This window comes from Cyprinus carpio, chromosome A4, assembly GCF_018340385.1.
Source record: "Cyprinus carpio isolate SPL01 chromosome A4, ASM1834038v1, whole genome shotgun sequence".
Lineage (NCBI taxonomy): Eukaryota > Metazoa > Chordata > Actinopteri > Cypriniformes > Cyprinidae > Cyprinus > Cyprinus carpio.
In genome coordinates this window covers 3,784,855-3,810,736 of record NC_056575.1, presented here as the reverse complement: position 1 = coordinate 3,810,736, position 25,882 = coordinate 3,784,855, and the positions used below count along the sequence as shown (strand labels likewise).

The 25,882-nt window shown below is 36.0% G+C and overlaps 1 protein-coding gene and 1 long non-coding RNA gene across 4 annotated transcripts; both read right to left on the bottom strand.

Annotated features, from left to right (window-relative positions):
- Positions 1-2,480: 2,480 nt before the first annotated feature.
- Positions 2,481-8,551, bottom strand: LOC109098585 (fibroblast growth factor 6). The gene is made up of 3 exons (XM_019112189.2): positions 7,668-8,551; positions 7,148-7,251; positions 2,481-5,181 (listed from the first exon to the last, which is right to left on the bottom strand). The coding sequence occupies exons 1-3, from the start codon at positions 8,014-8,016 to the stop codon at positions 5,005-5,007; spliced, it is 630 nt and encodes a 209-aa protein (XP_018967734.1). The 5' UTR covers positions 8,017-8,551; the 3' UTR covers positions 2,481-5,004.
- A 4,538-nt stretch (positions 8,552-13,089) lies between these two features.
- On the bottom strand, positions 13,090-18,824 carry LOC122141341. 3 transcript variants are annotated; one of them, XR_006157728.1, is made up of 6 exons: positions 18,517-18,824; positions 17,003-17,119; positions 16,373-16,462; positions 14,868-15,036; positions 13,391-13,524; positions 13,090-13,311 (listed from the first exon to the last, which is right to left on the bottom strand). It is a non-coding gene; the product is annotated as an uncharacterized LOC122141341 (long non-coding RNA). The 3 variants fall into 3 exon arrangements; XR_006157727.1 differs by having other exon boundaries at positions 13,090-13,524; XR_006157730.1 differs by lacking the exon at positions 13,391-13,524.
- Between the last annotated feature and the right edge of the window lie 7,058 nt (positions 18,825-25,882).

The following is a 25,882-nucleotide window of genomic DNA, read 5'->3' as shown; positions in this document are numbered from 1 at the left end:
CCATAACAGCTTGCAGTCCTTCACGCACATACATTTTTCTCATGAGTCCAGAGTGTACCAGGAAACTGTCATCTATATTCTATGCCCAATAAACATTTTTACAGCTGTTGCTATAAATCCAAGCGACATATATCAGCAGATGAGATGGCTCCCATTCCCAAATGTTCATGCACATCACTCATTCTTCACAGACTTAAGATGGTGCTGTCACAACCAGGACACAAATTAAAGAAATAGCTTATTTGTCTTCCTGAATTCACTCCTCTATTCTTAATGCTTCATTAGTGCTCGAGATTTTATAACACTTTCAGAAGATATACTGTATTAAAATAGCACTATATAGGTTGACCTGCAGTATTTTATTACCAGCCTGCCAAACCCATTACTCTTTAGTTACTTTTTATAAAGATTAACCTGCTTCTGCGAAACCAAAGCCATGTTAATAAATGTTAGCTTGCACTGCCATCATTAAATGAAGCTGTGACTGTAGCAATGGCTAATAAACAGTTATTTTTCTGTCCAATAAATGTGTTTTATTGTTTTTAAGTGTGAAAGTCTCACTGGGACTCACAGTGATATGAATTCTGAGGCACATAAATAGTCCTCAATGGCACATTAGAAACTTGCAAATGTAATGACTGACTGCCCCTGAACACTGAAACATCTCTTCGCAGATGGGACCACAAAACAAGCAGTTCAGCAGAGGAGAGAAATGATCAGCCTTTTTTGTCTCCCTAAAGTACTGCGTCAGTCCTGCAGAGGTCTGTCCTGATATATTCACTGCGCTAGAGGAAGGAGCCAATCCCACAAAAACTTCTTTTCATAGTAGCAAACAAGTCTGAATAACCCAGCAAGTTCATATTACTACTAAATTTGCCCAACACAATCCCACTGCAATTCATAGCTGTTTTATTTTTGCCGAATTGATGGCTAATTTGTATTAGTACATTTTCGTACAACCTGTTGGTCTGATTCAGGAGTGAAGCTTCAGGCTTACTTTTTTCTGAAAATTGTAAATTTTTTGTACAAATTACATTAATATAAAATTGCCACCATGTAAAATATGTTTTCTCATGAGATCATGTTGGATTTGTTTGGATTCATGGTTTGGTCTCAGATGCTTAAAGTTAACATGAAACAGCAACCCATTTTACTTCTCTATTGCAATGAACTTCTCAGTGAAAACAGATATATAATGGGAAAATACGGGATTTTAGAAACTTGATTTTAGCCGTCAGAAATTATTTAATCATGAAAAGTGGCCGTTCATCACTTTGCTAAAATATTACAGAGACAAACATTTTTTCGTTGGATTAATAAACTTTCTGTTGTCCGGGGCAAATTCGCATGACCAAATCTGTGTAGGGAACCAACTGCATGATTTCTTGTTAAAATTACTGGAATTCACCCAACAGAGCAATGGTACATTCAGTTAAGAGCATGGATCCAAACAAATGTCAACAAGACCACACTGAACTTGAGAAAAGGAAAAGAGACCTTAGACGGACATTTTCAACCAGTTCAACTCCATGGCTATAACCTCGGACTAAAGTTGGATGGAAAACCATAAAGAACCCTACTACTGGAATCTCAAGGCTTTTGTGCATCGTGGCTTTTACAAGACTATCCATATGTGAGGGAGACGTCACCAGTGTGGCCTCTGCTCAAGTATTCCACCCCCACATACTCCAAACAGATTGAACTTTTTTCTAAAATAGCATCATTCCTTTCGATTTCCCTTTAACCCTCATGCTGTGTTCCAGTCATTTTGGCCCATAGAGATTTTCTTTTCCTTGAAAATTCTAGTTAATGTTATCACATTTAACTAAAACTTACTGAACTTGCTAACACAGGGCATTACAACTTTTCAAAAATAATTTTTGTACTTTTTTGGTAGTTTTTCCACTTTGTTCCAGCTCTAAAATGAACAACCTACAAAACATTGCTTATAAATTTCTCATTGTGCTATATCATCGCCAAATAATGGATTTAATCTTCTTATCAACTTGTTTTCTTTGGATTAGAATGGGTTTTGTATTTGTTTAGAAACTGATTGATCATAGGCATTAAATCATTTCATAGGTTTTAAATCATTGTTAAAAACTTATCTATTACCTCAGGCTTTTAATCTTTCTGGGTGTTGAGTTATATGTTATTTGTGTTTCTTCTGTGTGATGTTATTGTTTTTGTATATTTATAATATCTATATTTATAATAATCTCTCAACAGCACATTGGGCAACAATGGTTGTATTAAATTGTGCTATAGAAATAAAATAAAGTAAAGAAACAAGCAAACGATAGGCATCATTGATCTGAGTTTATGCACCTCAGCTTTTGAGTGACCAGTGCCAAAATGATCCACAAATGCTTTTTTCACTCAAAAACTGAGGTGCATAAGCTCAGATCAATGATTTTTAAATCAAATAATTTGTTGAGTTAGATCAGATCAATGAATTGTATGATCAATAAGTTTCGACAAAAAGATTCAATCCAAGATTTTGTGATAATATAGTGTTAATGAGTGACTTACAAGCCATTTTCAAAAGGCAAATTTTCAAAAACATTTTTGACCGGAAACACCAAATGAGGTAAAGGTTCAAGAACAGGGTGGGGCCACATTTGGTGATGGAAACTGATGCAAACAAAGGCAGACATACCAAAATCATAAAAAACAGTGAGCGTCCCTCAGTTCGGATGCCACACAGCGTCTACCCTGTAATTACATTAACATAGAGCAGCAGTGGCGAGTGTCAATGCAATGCCTCTGCAGCAACAGGAAAGATCCAGACTCCTTGACCAGGATTCACACACACACAAAGGCATCCACGTGGATAGGTGCACACGCATACAATCACACCAGAAGCAAAAATATATAAACATATACCGCACATATTCCCTTGAATCAAATACCATCATTGATGGCAGTATGCCTTTAGCAACAAGCAACAAAGCTTAGGCTACTGGCGTTCTCAGTGTACAGTCAGTATTTACAGTATTTTCATTGGTTTAGAAGACATTCTCATTCACAGCGACAATTAAAGCTTATTTTCAAGTGCTCCTTTTGCTCAGGCAAACCTATGGTAAGCAATAGTATAGTTGAACCAGCCATTTTTAACATTTTCAGTGTGCGCTTGTATCAGTTCCCCTGTAGATTTCTCACTTTTTAGTTTTTTTTTCTCTCTTTTTCTTTAAAAAAATTTCATTTTGATTGCAAAAACAGTCTAGTTCACAAATAAAATGTACAGCCTCAAAGCTCCAATAAGGGTCTGGCTAGAAAAGATAATAGTCCCTTTCACACATCTTTACTGAAAATTACTGGTAAATTACAATTTAGAGATCACGTGATCTTTTTAAAAAAAAAATACCAGTAAGTCAGTTCTAGCAGCATTTTGGTTACTATTGTGTGGCATTTTGTGTTCATAAGAGCAAAAACATGTTCTGTGTGATCATTTATTGAAGCCTGTTTGTCAGGGAACAAAAAAATTAAAAAGGTAATTGCGACTTTTTTTAACAGATTTTTTTCTCAAAATTCTGAGTTTTATCTCACAATTCTGACGTTTTTCTCGCAATTGCAAGTTTAGATCTCACAATTTTGACCTTTCTTTTCAGAATTGCACAATTCTGATGTTTTTCAGAGTTCTGAGTTTACTTCTCACAATTCTGCCTTTTTTATCTCTGCATTTTAAGTTTACATGTCGCAATTCTGACTTTTTTGTTTCTGCCATGGAATTAAAAATAAAAAATGTTATTGTGACTCTTTTATCTCACAAATTTCTGGCTTTTTTCATTGAAATTGTGAGTTTAAATCTTACAATTTGGACTTTTCTTCTCAGAATTACTAAATGTTTACTAGCTGTAAACTCGCAATCATGAGAAAAAACGGCCATATTATAAGAGATAAAAAGACGCAATTAACTTTTTTTTCGTGGAGGAAACAGGTTTCCATAATAATCTTCTTACGCTTGTCACTCAGAAGTCAAAAAATGTTATCAAACTGAAAAGATAGTTAAACCAAAACGCATCTTCACATATGAGCCAATGAAGAAAAAGTACTGTGTCATTTTCGATGACTGACACTACAGAGTTTACAGGTAATTTGTCTCTTACCAGTACAAAGCCACAGCTTACTGGAAAAGTAATTCTGGTCATTTTCACGGCAATTTACTGTGAATACCAGGTGAAAGGGGCTAAAGTTACACCTCATTTCTGAGTCGACATCAGATGATGCTGAACACCAGAGATGACTAGTGTTTACGAGCTGCTCTCGCGTCTCATGCGGTGTTCTCTAATTAGAGAAAAGTAAAATAAAGCAGAGATGCACACCCATCCCCCTTGCCCCTCTCTGGGGCCCTTGTGGGACAGTCCCCGCGGGGCCCTGGCTAACATATCAGCCCTATTTCTGACGCCCCGGGGCGTTCAGAGCATGCATGTTAAAGGGGCGGTGTGTGGGAATGCCAAGGCACCTCAGCGTGACATGCAGCAAGAGAGATCAGCTTCCTTATAAGTGCTCACACAACCCCACAGCATGAGAAAAGCAGAAAGAAAATAAAGTCAAAGATAAATAAAATAAAGACTTTTTATGCTTGTGTTGGCTCAAACGGAACTAAAAATAACAAGCGTAACTTCATGCATCCTTTTAAACCATCTAGGCAGCTCTTTGAGGTAATAAAAAACATAATTTCACTGTAAAAAGCCGAGGAGGACTTCAATAATCCGTCCTAAAGTCTGTTTGATTCTTGGCAAGCACCTGATTACAGAGAGGAAGGCTGGGAGAGCCTCCACATCCATAATCAATCATATATTTAAATAAAAGAAGTAAGCAGCGACGGATAGCATATTCAGATATCCTAATAAAAAGCTGACCTATCCAAATATACATATAAAAAAAAACAGCATAAGTACTATTTTTGTGATATTCTTGCAGTTCAATGTATGTTTGTGAGTCTGTTTTCAGATCTCTCAGGGAGATCAGTGCAAATGAAGAATTATTGCAAGAGTCTGCTCATATTCGAGGGAGGAAGTGGGTGACCGTCATAGCGGTGGTGGCCTTGTTGCCTCGCTTCACTCGGCCGTGTTTGGTGAGAGCGACATAGAATCCCTTGTAAACGGAGGACTCATAGGCATTGTAGTTATTTGGCAGCAGGGTCTCCTTGAACTTGCATTCGTCTTTAAAGGTAGCCTGAAAGAAGGAGAACAGAATGAATGTGAATACCAACATTCAGTCAGATGCATCTGTGTTCAGTATCACTAAGATAGTATTTCTAATTCAATTTTTTTTTTTTCATTTTTTTTTTAGTTACAATCTTAGTAATTTTGTTGTGTTTTTGTGATTTTTATTAGTTATTGTTTTTTTTTTCATCAATTTAAATGAAAATTAGAAAATTTGTGTAATTTAATTTTTTATATATATACATTTTGAAGTAGTTTTATTTTTGTATTTTCCGCTTTCTTTTCAAATTTGGTTGAAGTTTAAGTGATTTATTGAAGTAGAAGTTTTTTTTTGTCATTTTTATTAGTTGTTAATTATTCATTGTTTTTTGTTTTAAGTTTTAATTGTTTTAGTACATCAAGTAAGCTAAATGAAATTAAGAAAATATGTATTATTTTGGTATCAGATGCTATTATATTTTTTATATTTTTGAATAAGTTTTTACTTTTGTAATTTCCATTTGCATTTTAATTTTGGTTAAAATTTAAGTGATTTGTTGTATGAGGGTTTTTTTTATATATGCCCACATAGTTTCAATTATACCTATATAATCTTTAGTTTTAGTTATTAAACATAATGAAAATGACACATTTTGATTTGGCAACTAGCTGAAATAAAATAAGCTTCAGGGATTTTGTTTGTATTTTATTTTATTTCAAGTAACAAATATGTTGTTTTAGTTTTATTGAATTGAATTGAATTTTAGTTAGCTATGATATAACCCTGCAATGCACAAATATTTTCAAGATGAGTCAAACATCTTGAGCAAATAAATGATGCTTCTGCTGAAGTAGTTAGTGAACTCATAACTCATAAATAACAGCACTGTTTTTTGCACATGACTTTGAGTGCAAATACATCTAACATCTTGAACTGATTGGTTTCTCTGTCTCATTGTCCATAATAGTCAACATACTGAACAAACTTGTTAAGAATCTTTCAGGTGAGTCTGGTTCTTCAAGAAACCCATTAACCTGAAGCATTAATCTGATGCTTATACCTGAGCTAAACAGGCATTTTAATTAAAAAAAACACTTTAATGAACACTGCAAGACCGGCCTTTGGCGTATACTTTATCTCTGCTTCTCCAGAAGATGCTCTTGTAATGCTCTGCAGTTTTTGGATAGAGCTGCCGTGCTCTCATGGGCCCCTGAGGAACAGTGTTGCACTGCGCTTGTCACACCTATGCCTACTTTCAGCCAAGACTGCCTATCATTTACCCTTCAAACCTGCAGACACACTTTAAATCACATAATTTGTGTAAAGAACAAACTACATAATCACTTCTACTGCTATAAACAGTTAAAAACAATGGGTAAATAGAAGCTGCTCTACAAAATATTTCAATTAATGCACACATATATTATTAAGGGAACTTTTATATACACACTATCACGAAATAGGGTGAATTCAGGTTAATGTGTGCATTTTTCCCAGTCATCAGTGTCCCAATTTACCAGAAAGTGCAAAACAAGATGAAAACTGCAATTACGCACTTTATGTGTGACTATTATCCTACAGCTACCAGCTAATATTAAAGAATGAGGCGTTAGCTTATAGGCTTAATGCAAGCAATTATTATAAACCTTTTTAATCGTGTTGCAAGCCTCTTTGGCGCTGTGCCTGGATCTAATGCTCTGTTTAATAATAATTTGCAAAAGCCGTGGAGATGTGGCAAACGTACTGCTATAACTAACCAGAGCACATTATATTTATAATGCATGGATACTTCAATGCAGCACACGACGTAAACACTATTATTAGTCGCGCGATCCCCTCACGTGCCAACTGCATGGGTCATGAATTACTTGAAAACGCAGAATGGAAACATCATTTGTTTAACACATACACGCACACACGCACTCGATTTTCGGGGATGCACAGCCTCATCGCATATGCAGGCAGAATGAAAGGCGACACGGTTGCGCACACCTACCGTTCCGTACAACCTTCCTCTGTTATTCATTGCGACAAACAGCTCGCTTTTCACACCGTACAGGCTAACCACTCCTCTGGCCACAGTGGAGATCTCTATGAGACCTGATCAAACAGAACAAGCATGTTACACACAATAAACCGGCTCCACGTGACTTAGAACAACAAGGCATGCGGTGGGTGGAACCTCTGCAGGTGCCAATTGTGGATGCGCAAATAGCCACTTGCGCCACTAGGCTACTACATTATTGCCGAAAGACGAACATCCCTCACACTTGGAGAGTCGTGCATGTTCTAAGCGTTTCTGGGCCGCACAAGGAGCCGGTGTAAAAATAAGTTGGCATCTATATCCGTCCCAGCATTCATGTCATGTTTAAGCACAGCGCAGATATTTAGCACTAAGGGGTACTGCGTGTGTGTCTGTGTTTTAATAGATTTGTCTTTGCCTCCAAAGACAAGTGTCGCTTACAAAGAATAAAGAGCTCTGCGCAATTAATTGTTGCATTATTCCGTGAACTCACTGTACTGGTTCTCATTATGTACACCGTTTATCTTGCCGTCTGGGAGGACCTGAAGATGAAACCCGATGCCTACATTGCAGTACAGCCTCCGCACTCTTTTGATGCCCAGCAAATAGTCATTCTCCCAGTTAGCCTCTGGTCTCTCTCCAGAGATCCCCAGCACGGAGCGGGAGAAGAGACTCTCCCATCGCTTCTCCAGTAAAGTTGTCCTATTAGTCCTACTCGGAAGCGGACTGGAGGACACAATCCCAACTAGGAGCAATCCTAAGAGCAGAACGGCAGTCCTTGGCCAGTGTTGCGCGTTGGCCTCGCAGGACATACTGATGAGGAGCCTTTGCGCAATGGCCATCGGGTTTACCTTCGGGGCACGTGGTCAAAATTAATGGCACTAAAAATACCCCTCTTCTAGATTTTCTTCCCTCGGCATGGTGGTGCAGGCTTAATTTAGCGAGGCAGGTCAGGACTTCGGGCATGCGACGGTGGCCCGAGATGAGAGCGGCAGAAGAACGGGGAGAGAGCGCGGACACACGACTTGAGGTGGAGAAGGTGGTGATGACCATGTTTTGCAGCTCCAAAGCCTCGGGTCGTGGAGAATGCCACTCACCAAAATCCCTATCTCACCTCAGAAGCCACCCTCATCCTTAAATGACATCATATTAGGGGAGGGGGAGGAGAGAGCGTGAGAGAGAAAGTTGCGAGCGGCTTGGAAGAACTGGCCGGACTAATGATGATGGGACGCTGCTGTCACTCCACGTGTGAAATGGGGGTCGCATGCTGAGCCTTATTGGACGGCTTGCGCGCGATCATGGGATGCGATGGGCACTCTGCAGCGCCCAAATCGGGACGGTGGTCATATGTCTGACAGCCCTGCTTCCTTATTTAGAAGGATAGTATAAAAACAGTCCACTTGTCACCGGAGAGCAATGGCACCCCTGTCTGTCACATCACAGGCTGTTTGTGCAGGAAGTTTACACAACGACCTGATTCTGGAATACTGCGCTCCCACAATGCGTGCCGATCAAAACGTTCCGCGTCTCGTGCATCGCGCAGCCTGATGTTTTTATCTTCCGGGAGGCTGCCTCTCTGGATCTCGTGGCGGTCATGCTGTGCAAAACACACCTTAAAGAATGCTCGGACCGTGCGCAATGTCCGGACGTCAGCAGATGCTGCGCGTCGTTGTGCGGTTCTCCAGGTGCGCTGAGAGAGATTGTAATGACGTGTAGTTGTTGGCAGCGTGAAAAGCGCTAATGACAATTATTTCAGCAGTTGCCTGGTTCCTCTGGAATATGGAATAGAAATCAATTATTAATTCTAAATCAACACATTTCATAAAATGTGTATATAATTATAGAATTTTACTATATAATCTTTATACTTTTACTATAATTTTACTTACTTTCCATTTAAATCAAAATAAATGTAAAAGATATAAATTAAATACATTTTAATTAATTACATTTTTTATTTGAATTTCTTTTATTTAATTGTAAATTTATTTTATTTATATGTATTTATTTTTACAAATATATATATATATATATATATATATATATATATATATATATATATATATATATATATATATAACAAACACACACACTTAAATTAACTGAGATATACACACATTTTGAAAACTTTTATCTATAGGTAAACTGGTTATATATATATATATATATATATATATATATATATATATATATATATATATATATATATATATATATATATATATATATATATATATATGTAATCAATTTCTGTAATATAAGAAATGACTTTATCAAAACTTACAACAACTCTGTGGGGGGAAAAATTAACTCTACAACACAATGCAATGCAGTTAAAAATTAAAAAACTAAAATATTAATACAATACATTGTGCCCTATTTTTTATGGATGATTTGTTTTAGAGTGTAATCATATATGACCCTCAGACAATATAAAACAAAAACTACACCTTATAGAACACTTTATTCAACCAAGTATTCCCACTTAGGATTGACAGCTGTGATTCAGGTTAACTGAAGAACTGCAGTGTATAGCAATAAAATTAAAAGTCATGCCATGAACTTTTGTAGCTGAGTAGTCATCGGCTGTCTTTAAAATGCTTACAGCTCTTGTTAAACAGTGACAGTCTAATTAGAAAAGAAATCTCAAATCAGTAGCAAAATACCCTCTGACCCCTTAAGCACCAACACAAGCAGCATAATCAATATCACTGACGTCACTGGGCCTTCACATCTAAGGATGTTTTTACACACAGAGTAGTGTATAGAAAAGTAGGACAGTTTTGCTGATGTTGTCGGAATCACAATGACATGGCTGTTTTAATAGCACATATAAAACTTGGTGCATGCATTAAAGCTGATGCACAGAACAGCGAATCCACCCCGTGGCATAATTCCCACAATTTCCACACGTCCATGTTGATAACACAGGAAAACTAAGATCAAAGCAGACATTTCACATTCAGCTGTCATTGCATCTCAAGTTCAGACAGATTACAGCACACCCAAACATCTGCTGCACATCACTTCAGTTTACCTGAGATAGGACTCAACAGCCTGTGACTCGCTCAATGACTGAAATTAAACAGCTTCTAACTTGATTTTTGAGGTTATAGGCAGAACATTTAGCGGCACTTTATATATTTGAAGGATATCGTCATTAAATGGGGCTTTGTGCGAGGCGGGGTTGTCACACGTAACTGGATCCATTGCGGTTTCAAACCCTTCCAATTAGATTTTTATTAACGTGGGTTTAGGCGGTATAGAAACGACAGCTGAGGAGAGCCGCTGAAATCCAGGAGAGAATTACTCACACATGACATCAGGAGCATCAGTGGACGTTTAACATTTAACACAGTGCACAAATGGCATTCTCTACAGGAGAGCAGCTGCGCGGTGGTACCCATCCACATCCTGCTGAAGAAAACCCTGCAGCATATGCTCTATTTTAACTTGCATTTCAGATTGCATTGCATTCCAGCTCTTCATTAAAAACAAGCTGTCTGCCCAAGCACTAGAACAATCTGCATGATGGCACTTTGGGGTAAATAAAGCTGGCAGTCTGGGTGGAAAAGTGTCCAGTGGAATGGCAGAGATGGATATGAGTCAGGCCCTGTGATGTTGCTGACACAGATGATCAATAATTCAACACGGAAAAGCCTTCAGTTCACCTTTTATTTTTCTTAAAATGTGCAAAAAACATTGTGTTAAAAAAAACAACTGGTCTGTGAAACAATGAATTCTATTACAAATGGTTGAATGGAGAAATTTTTGCACATATTAATTGACAAATCACTTATATAAAAATTGGAAGCTACAACACAAATGCTGCACGCTATTGGGAAATAATAAATGAATAAATAAGATTAAAGTTCACATAATTAAAATGAATATAAAATCAGATTCATATAATTAATATATAAATACATACTAGCATTCAAAAGTTTGGGCTCAGTGAGATTTTTTTTTTTTTTTTTAAGAAAGAAATTAACACTTTTATTCAGCAAGAACAATGTGAAGTTGAAGTACTAAAATTACTTTAACTAAAACTGAAATACAGCTGAAAAGAAATATTAAAACTATTATAAATGAAAAAAATAACAAAATTACAAAAACAAACAAAATTGAAAAGAAAAAACTGAAAATGTAAAAACAAAAGCTCATTCAAAACAAAAAAACTAAAGCAATTTATAAAGAATAATAAAATGACAAGGATTTATGTATATTTAAAAATTCAGCTACAGTTTCCACAAAAAAAACGGCACAACTGTTTTCAATGTTGATAATAAGAAATGTTTCTTGAGCTCGAAGTTTTTATATTTTTATGCCACACACATAATAATTTGACACTGATGACTGAAGTCATGATGCTGAAAACTGAGCTTTGCATCACATGAAATAAATTACATTTTAAAGTATATTCACATAGAAAACAGTTATTTTAAATTGTAATAATATTTTACAATATTGTTATTGTTATTTTTATGATTTATAATATAATATATTTAATATAATACTGACCCCAAAATTTTGAATGATGTGTGTGTGTGTGTGTGTGTGTGTGTGTGTGTGTGTGTGTATAGGTCACTGATCTATATACACACACACACACACACACACACACATCATTCAAAATTTTGGGGTCAGTATTATATTAAATATATATCTATATCCTATAACCTATATCAGTGGTATAGGTACTATATATACATACATATATACTAGTGACCACTAGTGATGTAAAGTGGCTTCTGCAGTGAAGTTCCTGTTGTGGGAGGGATTTTGTGTGCCAGGCTGAGCTGCAAGAACAGCACTAAAAGCACAGTGTGTTCATGAGCTGACAAGAACTCAAGAGAGAACATCTGACCCCTGCAGAGAGCAGAACTCTGCGCACACTAGCACAGCTGAAACTCACAGCACAATGACTCAGGTAAAATTTCTGTCCACCTTAAAAACAAAGGTCACTTTACTTTTGCTGATCGAGTTCTGAATCCAGGGATTTAAGCTTTTTGTGTTTTGTTTCTCTATTTGAGAGCGGCCTGATGGTGTCTACTTCTTTTTCTCATGAGCTGAAAGGTGCAAAGTCATTTTAGCTTACATCTCTCCTCTCACCACTGATTACACGAGTCACTGTTTCTCAGCGTGACATCAGGCGTCATATGCACTCTCATCTAAAAAAAGCACAACTGCCATCATCTTAACCCGAACTGCTGCTACTCGGTTCACAGATCCTGCCGGAATAACTTGTTTGCAAAGAAATGGTGCATTACATCACTTGCTCACCAATGGATCCTCGGCAGTGAATGAGCCGCCAAACAGCTGATAAAAAAATATCACAACAGTCCACACCACTCCACTCCAATCCATCAATTAATGTCTTTTGTAGTGAAAAGCTGCATGTTTGTAAGAAACAGATCCATCATTAAGGCATTTGAAATCATTCTGGGCAAAATACAGGTCTATAATACATAATATTGCTTACTACAGTGAAAATCTGTCCCATGGTGTCCTCTCACACCCAAATCATATTTGTTTAGAAGTGTTTTATCTCTGCATATTTCTCTCCTGATTCAGATTAGACAACTTGAAGAAAGCAATATTATGGGAAATTAGCTGGAAGCAATGGTTTAAAGTCTTCATTATGGATTTATTACAAACAAGCAGCTTTTCACTTCACAAGACATCCCAAGTGATGGACTGGAGTGGTGTGGATTATTGTGATTTTTTTATCAGCTGTTTGGACTCTCATTCTGACGGCACCCATTCACTCCAGAGGAAACACTGGAGAGCAAGTTATGTAATGCAAATTTTTTAGTTGTTGTTTGTTTTGGGGTGAACTATTCCTCCACAAACGCCAGTAAGTACTAGAAATGTATTTGTAGTTATTTGTTTAGTTTTTCTCAAATACTGAGTGTAGCAATAACTGATAATCAAGAGACATTCTGTGTTATAACTTTTTGCACAGAAATGGGCTGCACTAAAGTGACTGGTTTTGGAGGATTTCATTCTGACGAGTGATGAAGGAAAAGCAGAATGACATCAGCGGAGGGTTTCTGCCGAGTCAGCAAGACACAAGCCCAGCGGTCTCCCAGCATTCCCTTGAACCCTACACCAGCACGGGCTCCCTCTGCCCAGCCCTGGAATGAACGGCATTCTGTTAGACATCCTTGTGCCACTTTACACATTCTCACTCCCTACAGGCAAGAATGGTGTTACCGACTCTGATGCGGGCGTAAGGTGGGTGTATCCGCTGCTTTCCATTCTGTCATTTCAGCAATGGAGGAAACAACTGCACTAGAGGACAAGTGTGTGGGGCTTTGGTGGGCAGATGAGTGGATTGGGGTAATTTGCTTGATGAAGGGACACACGCACACACACACACACACACACACACACACACACACACACACACACACACATATACAAATGCAGTGACTCATCCACAACACAGATTCTGTCCCTGTGCCAATATAGGCACTGCAGCAGCAATCATTTACATAATAAAAATCTCATTATGGAGACAGTAACTGGAATGCATTCATTAATCATAATTAAAGCCAACAGAGAGGCAACATGACGTTCCTGTAGAGAAATAACTCTCTCTCAAAGATTATTTTAGTATATTAAAGCAGCCCTAGAGAAGTATAGAATATGCATTATAGTCATAGGAAGACCACAATGACTGAATGAAGAAACAGACTTTGTTATTAAAGCAACAGTTGAATCAGTTCATATTTCTAAAAGTCATGCCTTTGTCTATATTGTGTTTGAAATTACTTTCAAAGACAAATACAGGTTTTCCTTTGGGGCTGCTAAAAATGTCAATGACAGAATTTGTCTGCAATCTCATTCAGAAGTCACAAGGGAAGATTTACTTTAAAAAGTCAAAGTGAAGAGGGTCATTGGTATTATACAGTACATTTAATGTCTAAAAATATTAAATTAACTAATTAATATAAAACATTCACTCCTACGTTCACTTAACTGTGCTATTATCAAAGAAAAATACCTATTTTAATATTTTTTAAAAAATATATTAATTTTATTAATATCACAATTATATGAATATAGGAATGAATTGTTTATTAAATAATTAATTACATCATCCTCCAGGAAAAGCACAAACATCAAACATTAGCAATGGATTTTATGATTTCGGTGATGATTTTAGTTGGTTTGTTTCACTCTAAAGCAGAAGGGACCAAAAATTAAACTTGTTTGAGGACTGTGGGCCAAAAGTCCAAGTATTCTATATTAAATTAAATGTAATAAACATAAAATAATAATAATAATGATAATGATGAAACAAATATTTAAACAATGAAAATGAAACGTAAAAAAAACTATTACAATTATATATAAATAAAAATGTAATTTATTTTATAAATTTAAATTGTTATTTAATCAAATTCACTTTTTTTAAAATTTCAAAGTAAAAATAAAACAAACAAAAAAATTTAACAAAAATATAAATTAGAAATGAAGGAGTGCTTCAATGTGGCATGTTTTTTCTCTATTTTCCCCTTCACTTATGATATTGCATAGTGGGCCAACTTTGGCCCTGTTTTGGGTATCTCTGCTCTAAAATATTCTATGCTGTTCGCCTGAGCCTGATAAGAGTATATGTATGAAAATCTGGTGTACCCTTGTATAGATATATTTCCTTTTACAGCATAACAGGAATGATTGTTACCTTTCATCGCTGCTGTCGCCCTCTGCTGGTGTAAAGGTGAAGAGCATCTGTCCGGTGGAACCGCTATTAATTTACTGCATTGCAGCACTGGGACGTTGTCACTCATTTTGGCATGGCGTCGGCACAGATCAGTCCCAGCACTGCCAGCAGAAAGGCGGAAAAAATTATCCTAGACAAATATTAAACATAAAAAAAATAATAAAAAAAATACTTTTTCTGAATGCAAACCTTGAAAGTTGTTTGGGAAATATTCCATTAATAAGTAAAAAAAAGAAAAAAACTTTCTGAAGGCTCTCATGCACTTTCTAGTCTAAAGGAGCTTATTCCTTATTCATTATTTGCCTCCCTGCCAAGCAAAAACAAGTCAAGAAATGCAAAGTACAGGAAACTAAGATAATTAAATTAAATTAATTAAATATTTAGCTTTAACACATTCCATAAATAAAATTAGATTATTGGATCCAATCTGCAGTGCAGGATCCAGTGTGTGAATCTGACACTGCAATTACTATTATAGATCTCATGATACTGTCAGTTTAATCCATACAGAACAATATTATAATCATTATTATTTTTTCAATTTAAATATACTGTATTATTTGTTGTGGGCAATTCAGATCAAATTCCTCCTTTAGAGTTGCAAGGGAGCCAATTAAAAATTTTAAACAGAATTTTAATTCTATTTAAAAGAACAACTTAAGTTTTGATAATAACTTACTGAATGAAACAAGGGGCTTCTCGGTTTAAAGCAAATGTTACGAAGAAAAACGCAATCAGACTGACCAAATTTACACGTGTGAATGGGTGAGTTCTGTAACAGCATTTAAGACAAACACTTTTTAACTACAAAAGGGGTTTTATGAAGGTAAATGTAAGACTTAAAAAAATAATAATAATTTAAGAAACACAATGCCAAAGTTCTAACACTTTGTTTATTTTAAACACCTTGAAAAGGCAAATTTCAATCATTTCCATACTTTTTAATTCATTGGATGTTTACAGATTTGTATTGGGAGACGAAACAAAAATATTTATTATATTAATCGTTAGCAATGCATGCAACATTTAATGCAATGCAATGATTTTATGATTTTCTGCTCTGATTTAAGTATTTTTTAAGGCCTTCTCATTTATGGAAGGGTGAATTGAGACATTTAAGACCTGTAGAAACCTATACAATAATCATGCAAATTAAGATTTTTATTTATTTAAATTTTTTTGGAATTTGCATTCAAAATCCTCTTGTTTGAAAATGTTTCACATCCTCTTGCTCCAGCACACACATGCATTGATCTATAGACTATCATGGCAATTAGCAGACTGGCTGCCCGGCAGTGTGTGTTCTGCATAAAAAGCTCTTCAAAGTGACCGTTTAGAGACATCGAGGAAAAATAAACTCCGGAACATAATGCACCACTAGCTTTCTCTACCCACAATGCCCCCACCAAGGTCTGTGGCACAATCCAGTGTGGTCACACTGCGGTTTGGTTCTGGGGAAAACTGACCTCGAGCCATTCCTGGGTTACAGGAGCACTGGAGTGTTCCACAGCCCTCAAAAAGCGGATATCCAAAAAGCCTGGTCCAGCCCTTGGGGCCTTTTATAGAGAGAACAGGAAGTACAATCAGTACCCACAAATTAAACACCTCTAATTATGAGCTGGAAATGTAGAGTTGAAGAGATCAGCATTAGCATGCGCACTCTGAAAGCCGCTCTATAAATACATCTCTTCACCACCACGTACTCCATCATGCCCATGCCATCAGACAGGATGTTACCTTACATCCTTATTTTGATATTTCAAGATAAACACCGCTCACACAGTTCTGGAAATAAAACTCTTCTTTCCATCATTAACAACATTATGAATTCAAATTCCAACAAAATTGGATTCTGATATAATTAGTAGTAGCACAATGTGGTTTCTTTACGCTCCATTAGTGTTTTGGTGTGATTAATGAAGGTGCAGACCGTATTGACTGTTCATTTCAAGGCCTATAGGCATTGCTGTGTCATCAAACTACGTCCCCCAGAGACTCGCCTAACACTATGGACTATACAGCATTAAATTAATTAAGCAGAAATTATGAACTATAAACACTGCTTTCAGAGGTGGTAATGGGGGAGTTTTACCCACAATGCAATTACAACTTCCTCTTCAGTTGAAAGCCCATATTTGTAGAAGTTCTCCACCGGTTTCCTCAGATGTGGAGTGAAACACTTCCAGTGATCATTTAATGTATAATTTGGGTGTCTAAAAAACAAGGGAAGTCAGTTCTGTTAATTAATACACTGGGAAAAAATTTTTATTCAGTTTTTTAAATTTATTGTACAAATATCTAAACATTCTCAAATCAAGATAAATTTATCGGAGAAGCAAAATGACTTAGATATTAAGTCTTTTTTTTTTTTTTTTTTTTTTTAAATGATCAGAATTAATTTAAGAATTAATTTTGATTAAAAAAGACAAAAAATAGACAAAAAAAATAAAATAAAATCTTTCCCTACTGACAGGTATTTTTTATTGTTTTAATCATAATTTAACTTTTTGGCATTTTTAAGAAAACAAGACATTTTACTTCTCAAATTTATGATTAAACCAAGAAACAAAAAAAAGAACATTTTTTTTTCTTATTTTTTTATTTGATAACTTAATTTAATTTAATTTAACTTAATTTTGGTGCTTTTTTCAGAAAACAAGACTTAATATCTTAAATGTCTTCACTTCTCAAATTAATTTTTAAACTATGTGTTTATAATTAAAACAAGAAAAAACAGAAAATGTTTTTCTTACCCCACTGACAGGTATTTTTCTTGTTTCAATCATCAACTCATTTTTTTCAGAAAACAAGACTTACTATCCTAAGTCATTTTTGTTAATAAATAATAAATAAATGTGTCTTGATTTAAGGATTTTTAGATATTTGTAATGGAAAATAAGACAAAAATACTTAGTAAGAAAATCATGTTTGCAGTTTACTAATGACATATTAATATTTTTATATATATTATTGTCATATAAAAAGCGGAACATATAACACAATCTATTTTTTCTGGAAGAAAATGATTAAAATAATGTACATTTTAGAGTTATCCAGCTGAAAAAAGGTCCTATCTGGCTTTAGCTGGTTTTCACTGGTCTGGTTTGATGGTTATATTTGGTTTTGGGGCATCAGACACTGGACCAGCTGGACACCAGCTTGGCAAAAACAGACCGGCAATCCAACTGGTCAAGTGGGTTAAGTGGCACTGCAGCAGAACAAAACACGGAGCATGTGACTTTGTTTGGGTGTCTAAACAGCATGAAACTAAATAAAACTGCTTGTTTTATTTGGCAGTGGCGTTTTCCTGTCTATAGAAACAACATCTGTGTCACAGCTCTGCATGTGTATAAAAAAATTGCACAATAACACACACCTGAAGCTGCTGCAGTGCTTTGATGGGTCACAATGACCCTTGGCATGTGTGTGTGTGTGTGTGTGTGCGCGCGCGCGCACAAAAAATGTAAATGTGATTTGTCTGAGCAGATATTTTAGGAGCGTCTGTAGGAGTTGAAGAATGTGCGGCCACAGACTAGTCTATCGTCTGCTTGGATTGCAGGACGTCCAGGTCCCCTGCGTGACCAGCTCAACCAAACTGCCGCCCACTTACCGGCAGGAAAATGACAAGCCTTAGAAGATCACTGAGTCTCCTTTGCTGGTCGGCACGAAGAAAATGAGGGAGCAAAGTTGGTGATTGCTTCCTGTTGGAGTGGGCGGCAGCGGAGACGTGTCCCGTTCTTCTCTCCATCAGCAGGTTGGCCCCTCTCTCCTCCAGAGGTCAGTAGCACAGCGCCATCTACTGGACGAGACCACGGTCCAATTAGACAAAACAACAGAACCAGATGCAAAATTCAATGCAAACAAAATCTCAAAATTGCATTTGATGAGCATACGTGGTTTTTCTTCCTATTGTGTTCAAAAACCGGTTACGAATGTGTTGAGGTTGTTACTTCTATTGTGTACTTCTATTAGTTGCACGAACACAAATGGAATATTTTTGATGACTACTTGTGGTGACTAGTATAAATAGCATTAAACATTATTTGTACTTAGTGTAATATTTATTGCTATTGTACTTCCTCTGCCTTTTTGTTATGTTCCGTTCTCAAAACCATGGGTAAAAACGGTTTCTCACACTTTTTCTCAACAGTGTAGTAATTGAGATCCAAAAAAACTAAAACTAAAAAACAGACTTTGACTGACTTATTGACTATGAAACTCAAATAGATGAAGAAACAGTGAATTCTCCTTAGATGATTCAGATGATGAGTCTAAATTTCGAGAAAACTAGGAGTCTTAAATCTTTATGTTCTCATGTATTTAATTTTTCATTTAATTTTTGTGTTTGACAAGTTACTATATATATAAAATCAGTGAGGGTCAATGGGGGAGTCTGTATGACCCCAACACAAATGTTTCCAAAACACATCTGTGTCAAACTTTATATGCACATGCATGACCCTAAATGAGAATTAGTCACCAAAATTCAAGAAGAAATATATAGATTAACCAGTATTTTGAGACGTTCGAAAATTGTGTGTGGTTCAAATTGACTCTAACACAACAGGAAGGTTAAAGTAGATCTGATACTTTGTCCAATTGTTAATCCCACAAACAGGTTTACATGTGCATCTCACATTTAACACCAACTTAACCTGGAGATAAAATTAACAAAATGTGAAACTGTAAATGATAAAATACGCATTTAAGGTGAGGCATAACATTTTCTGTTCACACCAAATCCACATTTCACCTTTAGGAAAAAACATTAAAACCTGCCTAAAACTGCAAAGAAAAATCAAAACTTTCTTGGTTTACATAAGCATGGATATGTACAGTATGTGTGAATACCTCAGTGTTTTAGAGGCCAAAATTGCAGTAGTGTGAGTATAAAGTGCTTATATAATGGATGACATCAAAAAAATCAAATGGATCAACATCGCTGCATTTAAAAACTGTTAAACAATCTTCAGTAATTATGCTTCTCAAATAGATAAACACAAGAACTTGACCTTTTTATTGTTTTAATTATAAACTCTAAATTATTAATTATAAACTTAATTTTGATGTTTTTCAGAAAAAAAACAAGACTTAATATCTTAAATCATTTTGCTTTTCAGATTGATCAACATTGAGTTTATGATTGAAACAAGAAAGAAATAGCAAACATTTTTTATTAAAGATAAACAGAGAAAGCATTTTAAATTATTTTCTTACCACACTGACAGATGTTTTTTTGTTTGTTTGTTTTAATCAAACTCAGTTTTGATCCATTTAAGCAGCAAAAGACAAGAAAACAACATTTAATATCTTGGTTCATTTTCCTTATTAAGTGAATGCATATTGATTTAAGAAATTTTAGATATTTTTAGAGGAAAATTAGACAATACTTTTTGCCATGTACTTACAGGGATAGTTCATTCAAAAATGAAAATTCAACCACCATTTACTCATCCTCAAGTAGTTTCAAACCTCTATGCATTTCATTCTGACTTCCACAGTATCTTTTCCATAATATGGAAGTCAATGGCTACCGTGAGCTGTTTGGTTACCAACATTTTACAAAATGTCTTATTTCATGTCCATCAGAAAAAAGAAACTCATACAAGTTTGGAACAACATGAGGGTTAGTAAACAATGCTGTAATTGTCATTTTTTTGAGTGAACTAACCCTTTAATGCAATCATATATCTTTCAAAAGAATAACAGTTAAATAGTTGACACAATAAAATCAACCACACAGACTTGTTTGTGCTTCAGTCATTGAGTTAAACGCCATCTAGTCTCAGATACACCTCATAACACTAATCTGAGTTTTTGGCATCATCCAGGTGGTCTTTCGGGTTGATAAAGACACATTGGATGCGGGCCACTCTCCTCTCTGCGGAGGGTGATGATGAACCTGCTGATGCCGGCGTTAGGGCACGGGGAGAACACCTGCTCATCTTCAGACCTGCAGGCAAACAGCACTGCAGATCCTCCACTAGGTGGCGCAGAGACACACGGATAAGCGCCCCGTGAGTGACGATCAGAGCATGAACGGGTGTACATTCTGGACTCCATCATTAGCTAGTCCAGCAATCACAGGCTGTTCTGGTTCTGATGGTCCAGAAGTGGACGCAGGATGCTGGTCGGATGAGCCGTACTCCTCTAACATGCGCTGATACAAGGATTTGAGAAACATTAGCATGTCTTTACTTGGATAAACAAAGAGTTTCTTCTGTGTGAGCATTTCATCTGATCAGCCAATGGTGACTAAAATCTTGGAAAAATACAAGAGAAACAACTAAATAATCAATTTTATTTAAAAGTTTTGAATAATTTAGTTTTTTTTTTTTGTTTTTTTTTTTTAATTTTTGAAAGAAGTCTCTTATGCTCACCAAGGTTGCATTTATCTGATTAAATAATACGGTAAAAACAGTAATATTGTGAAATATTATTACAGTTTCAAATATCTGTTGTCTATTTTAATATATATTTAAAAATGTAATTTATCCCTGTGACCTTGAAGTTTAATTTTCTGCATCATTACTCCAGTCTTTAGTGTCACATGATCCTTCAGAATCATTCTGAAATGCTGATGTGCTGCTCAAGAAACATTTCTTATTATCAAGGCTAAAACAGTTTTTGCTGCATAATATTTTTGTGGAAAAAGTTCAAAAGTTTGAGACATTTATACTTTTATTCAGCAATTATGCATTAAATTGATTAAAGGTGACTGTAAAGACATTTATAAAGTATTCAAGTGTTATATTTCGAACAAATGATGTTACTTTCTATTCACCAAAAAATAAAAAAATTAAAAATTAAACCGCGAATCAACATTGGTAATTATAAAAACCATTGTTAATAACCGAGTATCAATAATAATTGAGCAGCAAATCAGCATATTAGAATGATTTCTGAAGGATCATGCGACACTGAAAACTGCAGTAACAATGCTGAATATTCAGCTTTCCATCACAGGGATAAATTACATTTCAAATTATATTCAACTGTACTTTTTTTAATATTCAGCTGTACTTTTTTACTGTACTTTTAATCAAATAAGTGCAGTCTTTCTTTGGATGTTTTGTGTGTTCAGATATTCATATAACAAAATATATACAAATTAAAAACTAAATAGGGACATAGTAGTATACTTTATGATGTAAAGTTCACTTAAAGAAAACTTATGAGTATACTTGCAGTATAAAACTACTAAACTAGTAGTTTACTGAGACTATACTTCAAAGTGTACAAAGTATTTAATTAGTAAACTATCAGTATACCTAAGAGTTCACTTTTAGTATAATTGCAGTACAAACTACAAACATAGAGGTAAACTAGTTGTGTACTCAAAGTTTGCTACTGTTATACTTAAAGTATACTTAAAAGTATACTTTTATATACTAGAAATTTGGCCAATTTAGTCCTAAGTAGTATTGAAACAGTACACTTATAAGTATACTACTAGAACACTGATATTTGTATACTTGCTACATAAAGTATACTTAAAAATATACTTGAACTGTACTTAAGTATTCAAATAAATAAATAAAATAAAATAAACTTGAAGTATACTACTTTTTGGTAAGGGCAAACGTGCGATTTCACAGAGTATATACAATATTAAGCGTTTCTGTAAACATTTGGTGATATGTTTATGAGAAGACTTAACAACACACACGCAGATAATGTGTATGTACTCTCTGTCCCTAAAGCATCTTCAAATAACATGTCACAGTTATAAACTAATGCATGTAAAACAAAAGCAAACAGATAGAATACACACGCGCTCACTTAATGGCGAACGATTGTCAATGCATATGTTAGCATAATACAAATCTGTAAGAAGGGATGAAATGTATGACTTGCGGTTCTTCCTGGACGTGGTTCACGAATCAACGTGTGGCGGATAAATTAAGTTACTTAGGGAATGGAAGTCTGACTGTCGCCCTCCTGTGATGATTTGTGGGAGGTGCACCACTGTGACTTGAGTTGCAAATGTTGCGTTTTCCTATTAATTTGTTTTCTTGCTCTTGTACTTCTCTAATGCTTCTTGTTTCATATACCCCTGGTACCCTCTGAATGTAAGTAACATGGCATGAATGCAACATCTCGTTCTCTTCTCAGGGAACCAAGGTTATGTTAGCAACCAGAGATGTTCCCTTTCGAGAGGGTTGCTCAATGTTGCGGACAGTGTAAGCTGACGCATTCCAGACACAGGAGCTAGACATGCAGTTATGGAGCGGACCGGGATTAGACAGCATGTTGATCTTAGGCGGGTCATCTGAACTGCTGTATGTGCGATATAAATCAGTGAGACGCAGCAGTTTAAAACTTTCAGAAAACAGCTGTCAGAGACAATATAATGGCAATTGCAATAACAAGTGGTGGACCCGGCTGCTGCAATAGAGTGAGCATCAGAGATTGTCTGACTATTGGGAGATACAAGTGTATTACTGACTAGTGGAGAAAGCATAAAGGTCAACTTGGATCACGTGTCTTAATAACCAATCACATTATATTGATGTCAATGAATTTCATTCGGAGTTGTGTGACATTCAATGGCCATTTACAGATACCATACAAAGGAATGAGAAATGCCGTAAGCTGTATCCCACCTGTTGCAAAAAGTCAGTGACTTCCCTTATAAAATGCCTTTTTTTTTTTGGTGTAAACTCTAAAAATAGTCCAATCCAAAAGTAATGTTAAGTGTAAAACATGTTGGAGATTAGCTGATGGGCTGTTGATTCATTAAAACGAATTAGAGCTGTTTCCTCTAAAAAGCTGTTTATTCAGCGTAGTGAAGCCTCTCCTCCATTGACATTCTTTCCAAAAAAAAACTCCCTCTGATCTCCTTTCCCACGAACTGGCACACCGGAAGGATTAGCATTAGTCATTACACTTTATTGGCTAAAGGTTGCAGGCTTGCCTTCTAGTGGCTTTGGTGGCTGTGCCGGGCCGGCGCCGTCGTCTTCATGATGTCAGACCCTAGTGGAACCCCAGAACCCTGAAAAAGGGGGGGGCGGGCCTTACCAGGCTTACTATTCAGTGCACAAGCAGTGACATGAATCATATAGTAGCGACCTATCTGAAGAAGCAAATAAAACGCTCCAGTTACTAACGTAACCTCGGTTTCCTGAGATCAGGGAACAAGTGTTGCATTTAACACACTTCTGAGGTGAAGAGGTCTACCTCTGCCTCCCCGAAGACAGACCAGATCATTTGAACCGTTTGGGGATGTAATCTTCGTTCTCCTGGCACTATATTGCCCCTGGACAGCATTTACGCTCCTTGAGATGAGATGAAAATGTCCCAGGCGTACATTGAGCGAAAATTGGAGGGGCTGCATGTACAGCAGCCTCAGAGGAATCACAGAGGAGGCTGCAAGCATGAGAGGACGAAAAGTCCTGAGATTGAATGACGCTGCTAGCTGCTGAATTGTCAGGGAGTGTTCTGGCGTAATCCATGCCCTCATCTGGGCTGAATCAATAACTGTCCCCAGAAAGACATCTCGCTGGCTGGGAGACAGAGAGCTCTTGGATAAATAGATTTTCAGCTCAAGCCGCTCCAGATGATTGAGTAACAGCAACCTGTGAGCAATGAGTTCCTGTTCTGATCTGGCTAAGACAAGCCAATCGTCGAGGTAATTCATAATGCAGATTCCCATCTGTCTCAGAAGGGAAAGAGCCACGTCAACACACTTCTTAAAAGTGCTGAAGGCCAAGCACAGTTAGAATGGCAGGATTGTATATTGATAAGCCACCCTCTCGAATGTGAATCTCTATATTTGCATGAGGATCATGTTTGCACAAGGTTTCAAAGTCAGAATCTTGAACAGTCGTTACATAAGCATGCTGTTCAGATGCCTGAGATCGAGAATGGGCCTGAGCCCGCCATCTCTTTTTGGGAGTATCGGCTGTAATAGCTTGACTATTTGAGGAGAAAGGTGTTTCTTCCAAAGGGTCAGCTTACGCTGTGTGCAATGTCGAGAGACCCTCTGAAAGGGAACCATGGTTACTTTAATTAAACCATGGTAACCACAAATTAACAAATGTTTTGCTACACTAACCATAGTTTAACCATGGTATTTGTAGTAATTTGGTTATACAAATGGTAATAAATATGCCAAAATACAATGGTTACTACACGTTTCCTATAGTCAAGTCAAGTCAAGTCAAGTCAAGTCTGCTTTATTGTCAATTCTTCCACATGTACAGTACATACATACAGAGAATCGAAATTGCGTTACTCTCAGACCCTCGGTGCATACAGATAACACTAACAGTAGAGCCTAAAAATCTAGATCAAATATAAAATATAAGATAAAACTATACAATAAGGGAATGTAAAAAAAGACATAATAGAAAAAATTAAATAAAAATAAGGTTAAATAAAAGCAGCGCAAGGCACATGGCAGATAGAGTGCAAACCAGTGAACAAACAGTGCAGATAAAAAGATTTTTAGTGCATAAAAAAAATAGCTTATTCAGTCTGATTAAAAGTGACAAAGTGACAAAGGGCTCAAGAGCGGTTATTTTATTAAACTGACTGATGAGGTGGTAGAATGATGTCAGTTCCATGGTGAATGAGTAAAACAATGATTAATTTTCTTAAGGGAATTATAGGTAATATCTAAATCCTGTCTTTTTTGAAATTCAAATTGTAATTCTATTGTATAATTGACAAAGCCCGCCACACGAGGGCAGAAGTATACCGCTCTATTATATATGGTCTCTATAACGGAATATATATGGTAATTAATACGTTTTTTTTTTTTTAAACATGGTAACTAAAATTTTTACTATAAAACCAAGGTTAATTTTTGTAAGGGTTAGTTTAATTTGATGTACTAAAATAACTATAACTAAAACTGAAATAATTTAATAATAAAAAACACTATTTAGACAAAAAAAAAAAAATAATAATAATATAACATGTCTTGTGACAGGGCTGGTAACTGGGCTGTGACAGTTATAGGAAATTATAAT

Coding starts and splice junctions, on each gene's coding strand:
- LOC109098585 (XM_019112189.2), bottom strand. CDS start 8,016: ATGGCCATTGCGCAAAGGCTCCTCATCAGTATGTCCTGCGAGGCCAAC. Junction 7,252..7,667: donor ACATAATGAGAACCAGTACA/GTGAGTTCACGG, acceptor CTGTTTGATCAG/GTCTCATAGAGATCTCCACT. Junction 5,182..7,147: donor GAGGAAGGTTGTACGGAACG/GTAGGTGTGCGC, acceptor TCCTTCTTTCAG/GCTACCTTTAAAGACGAATG.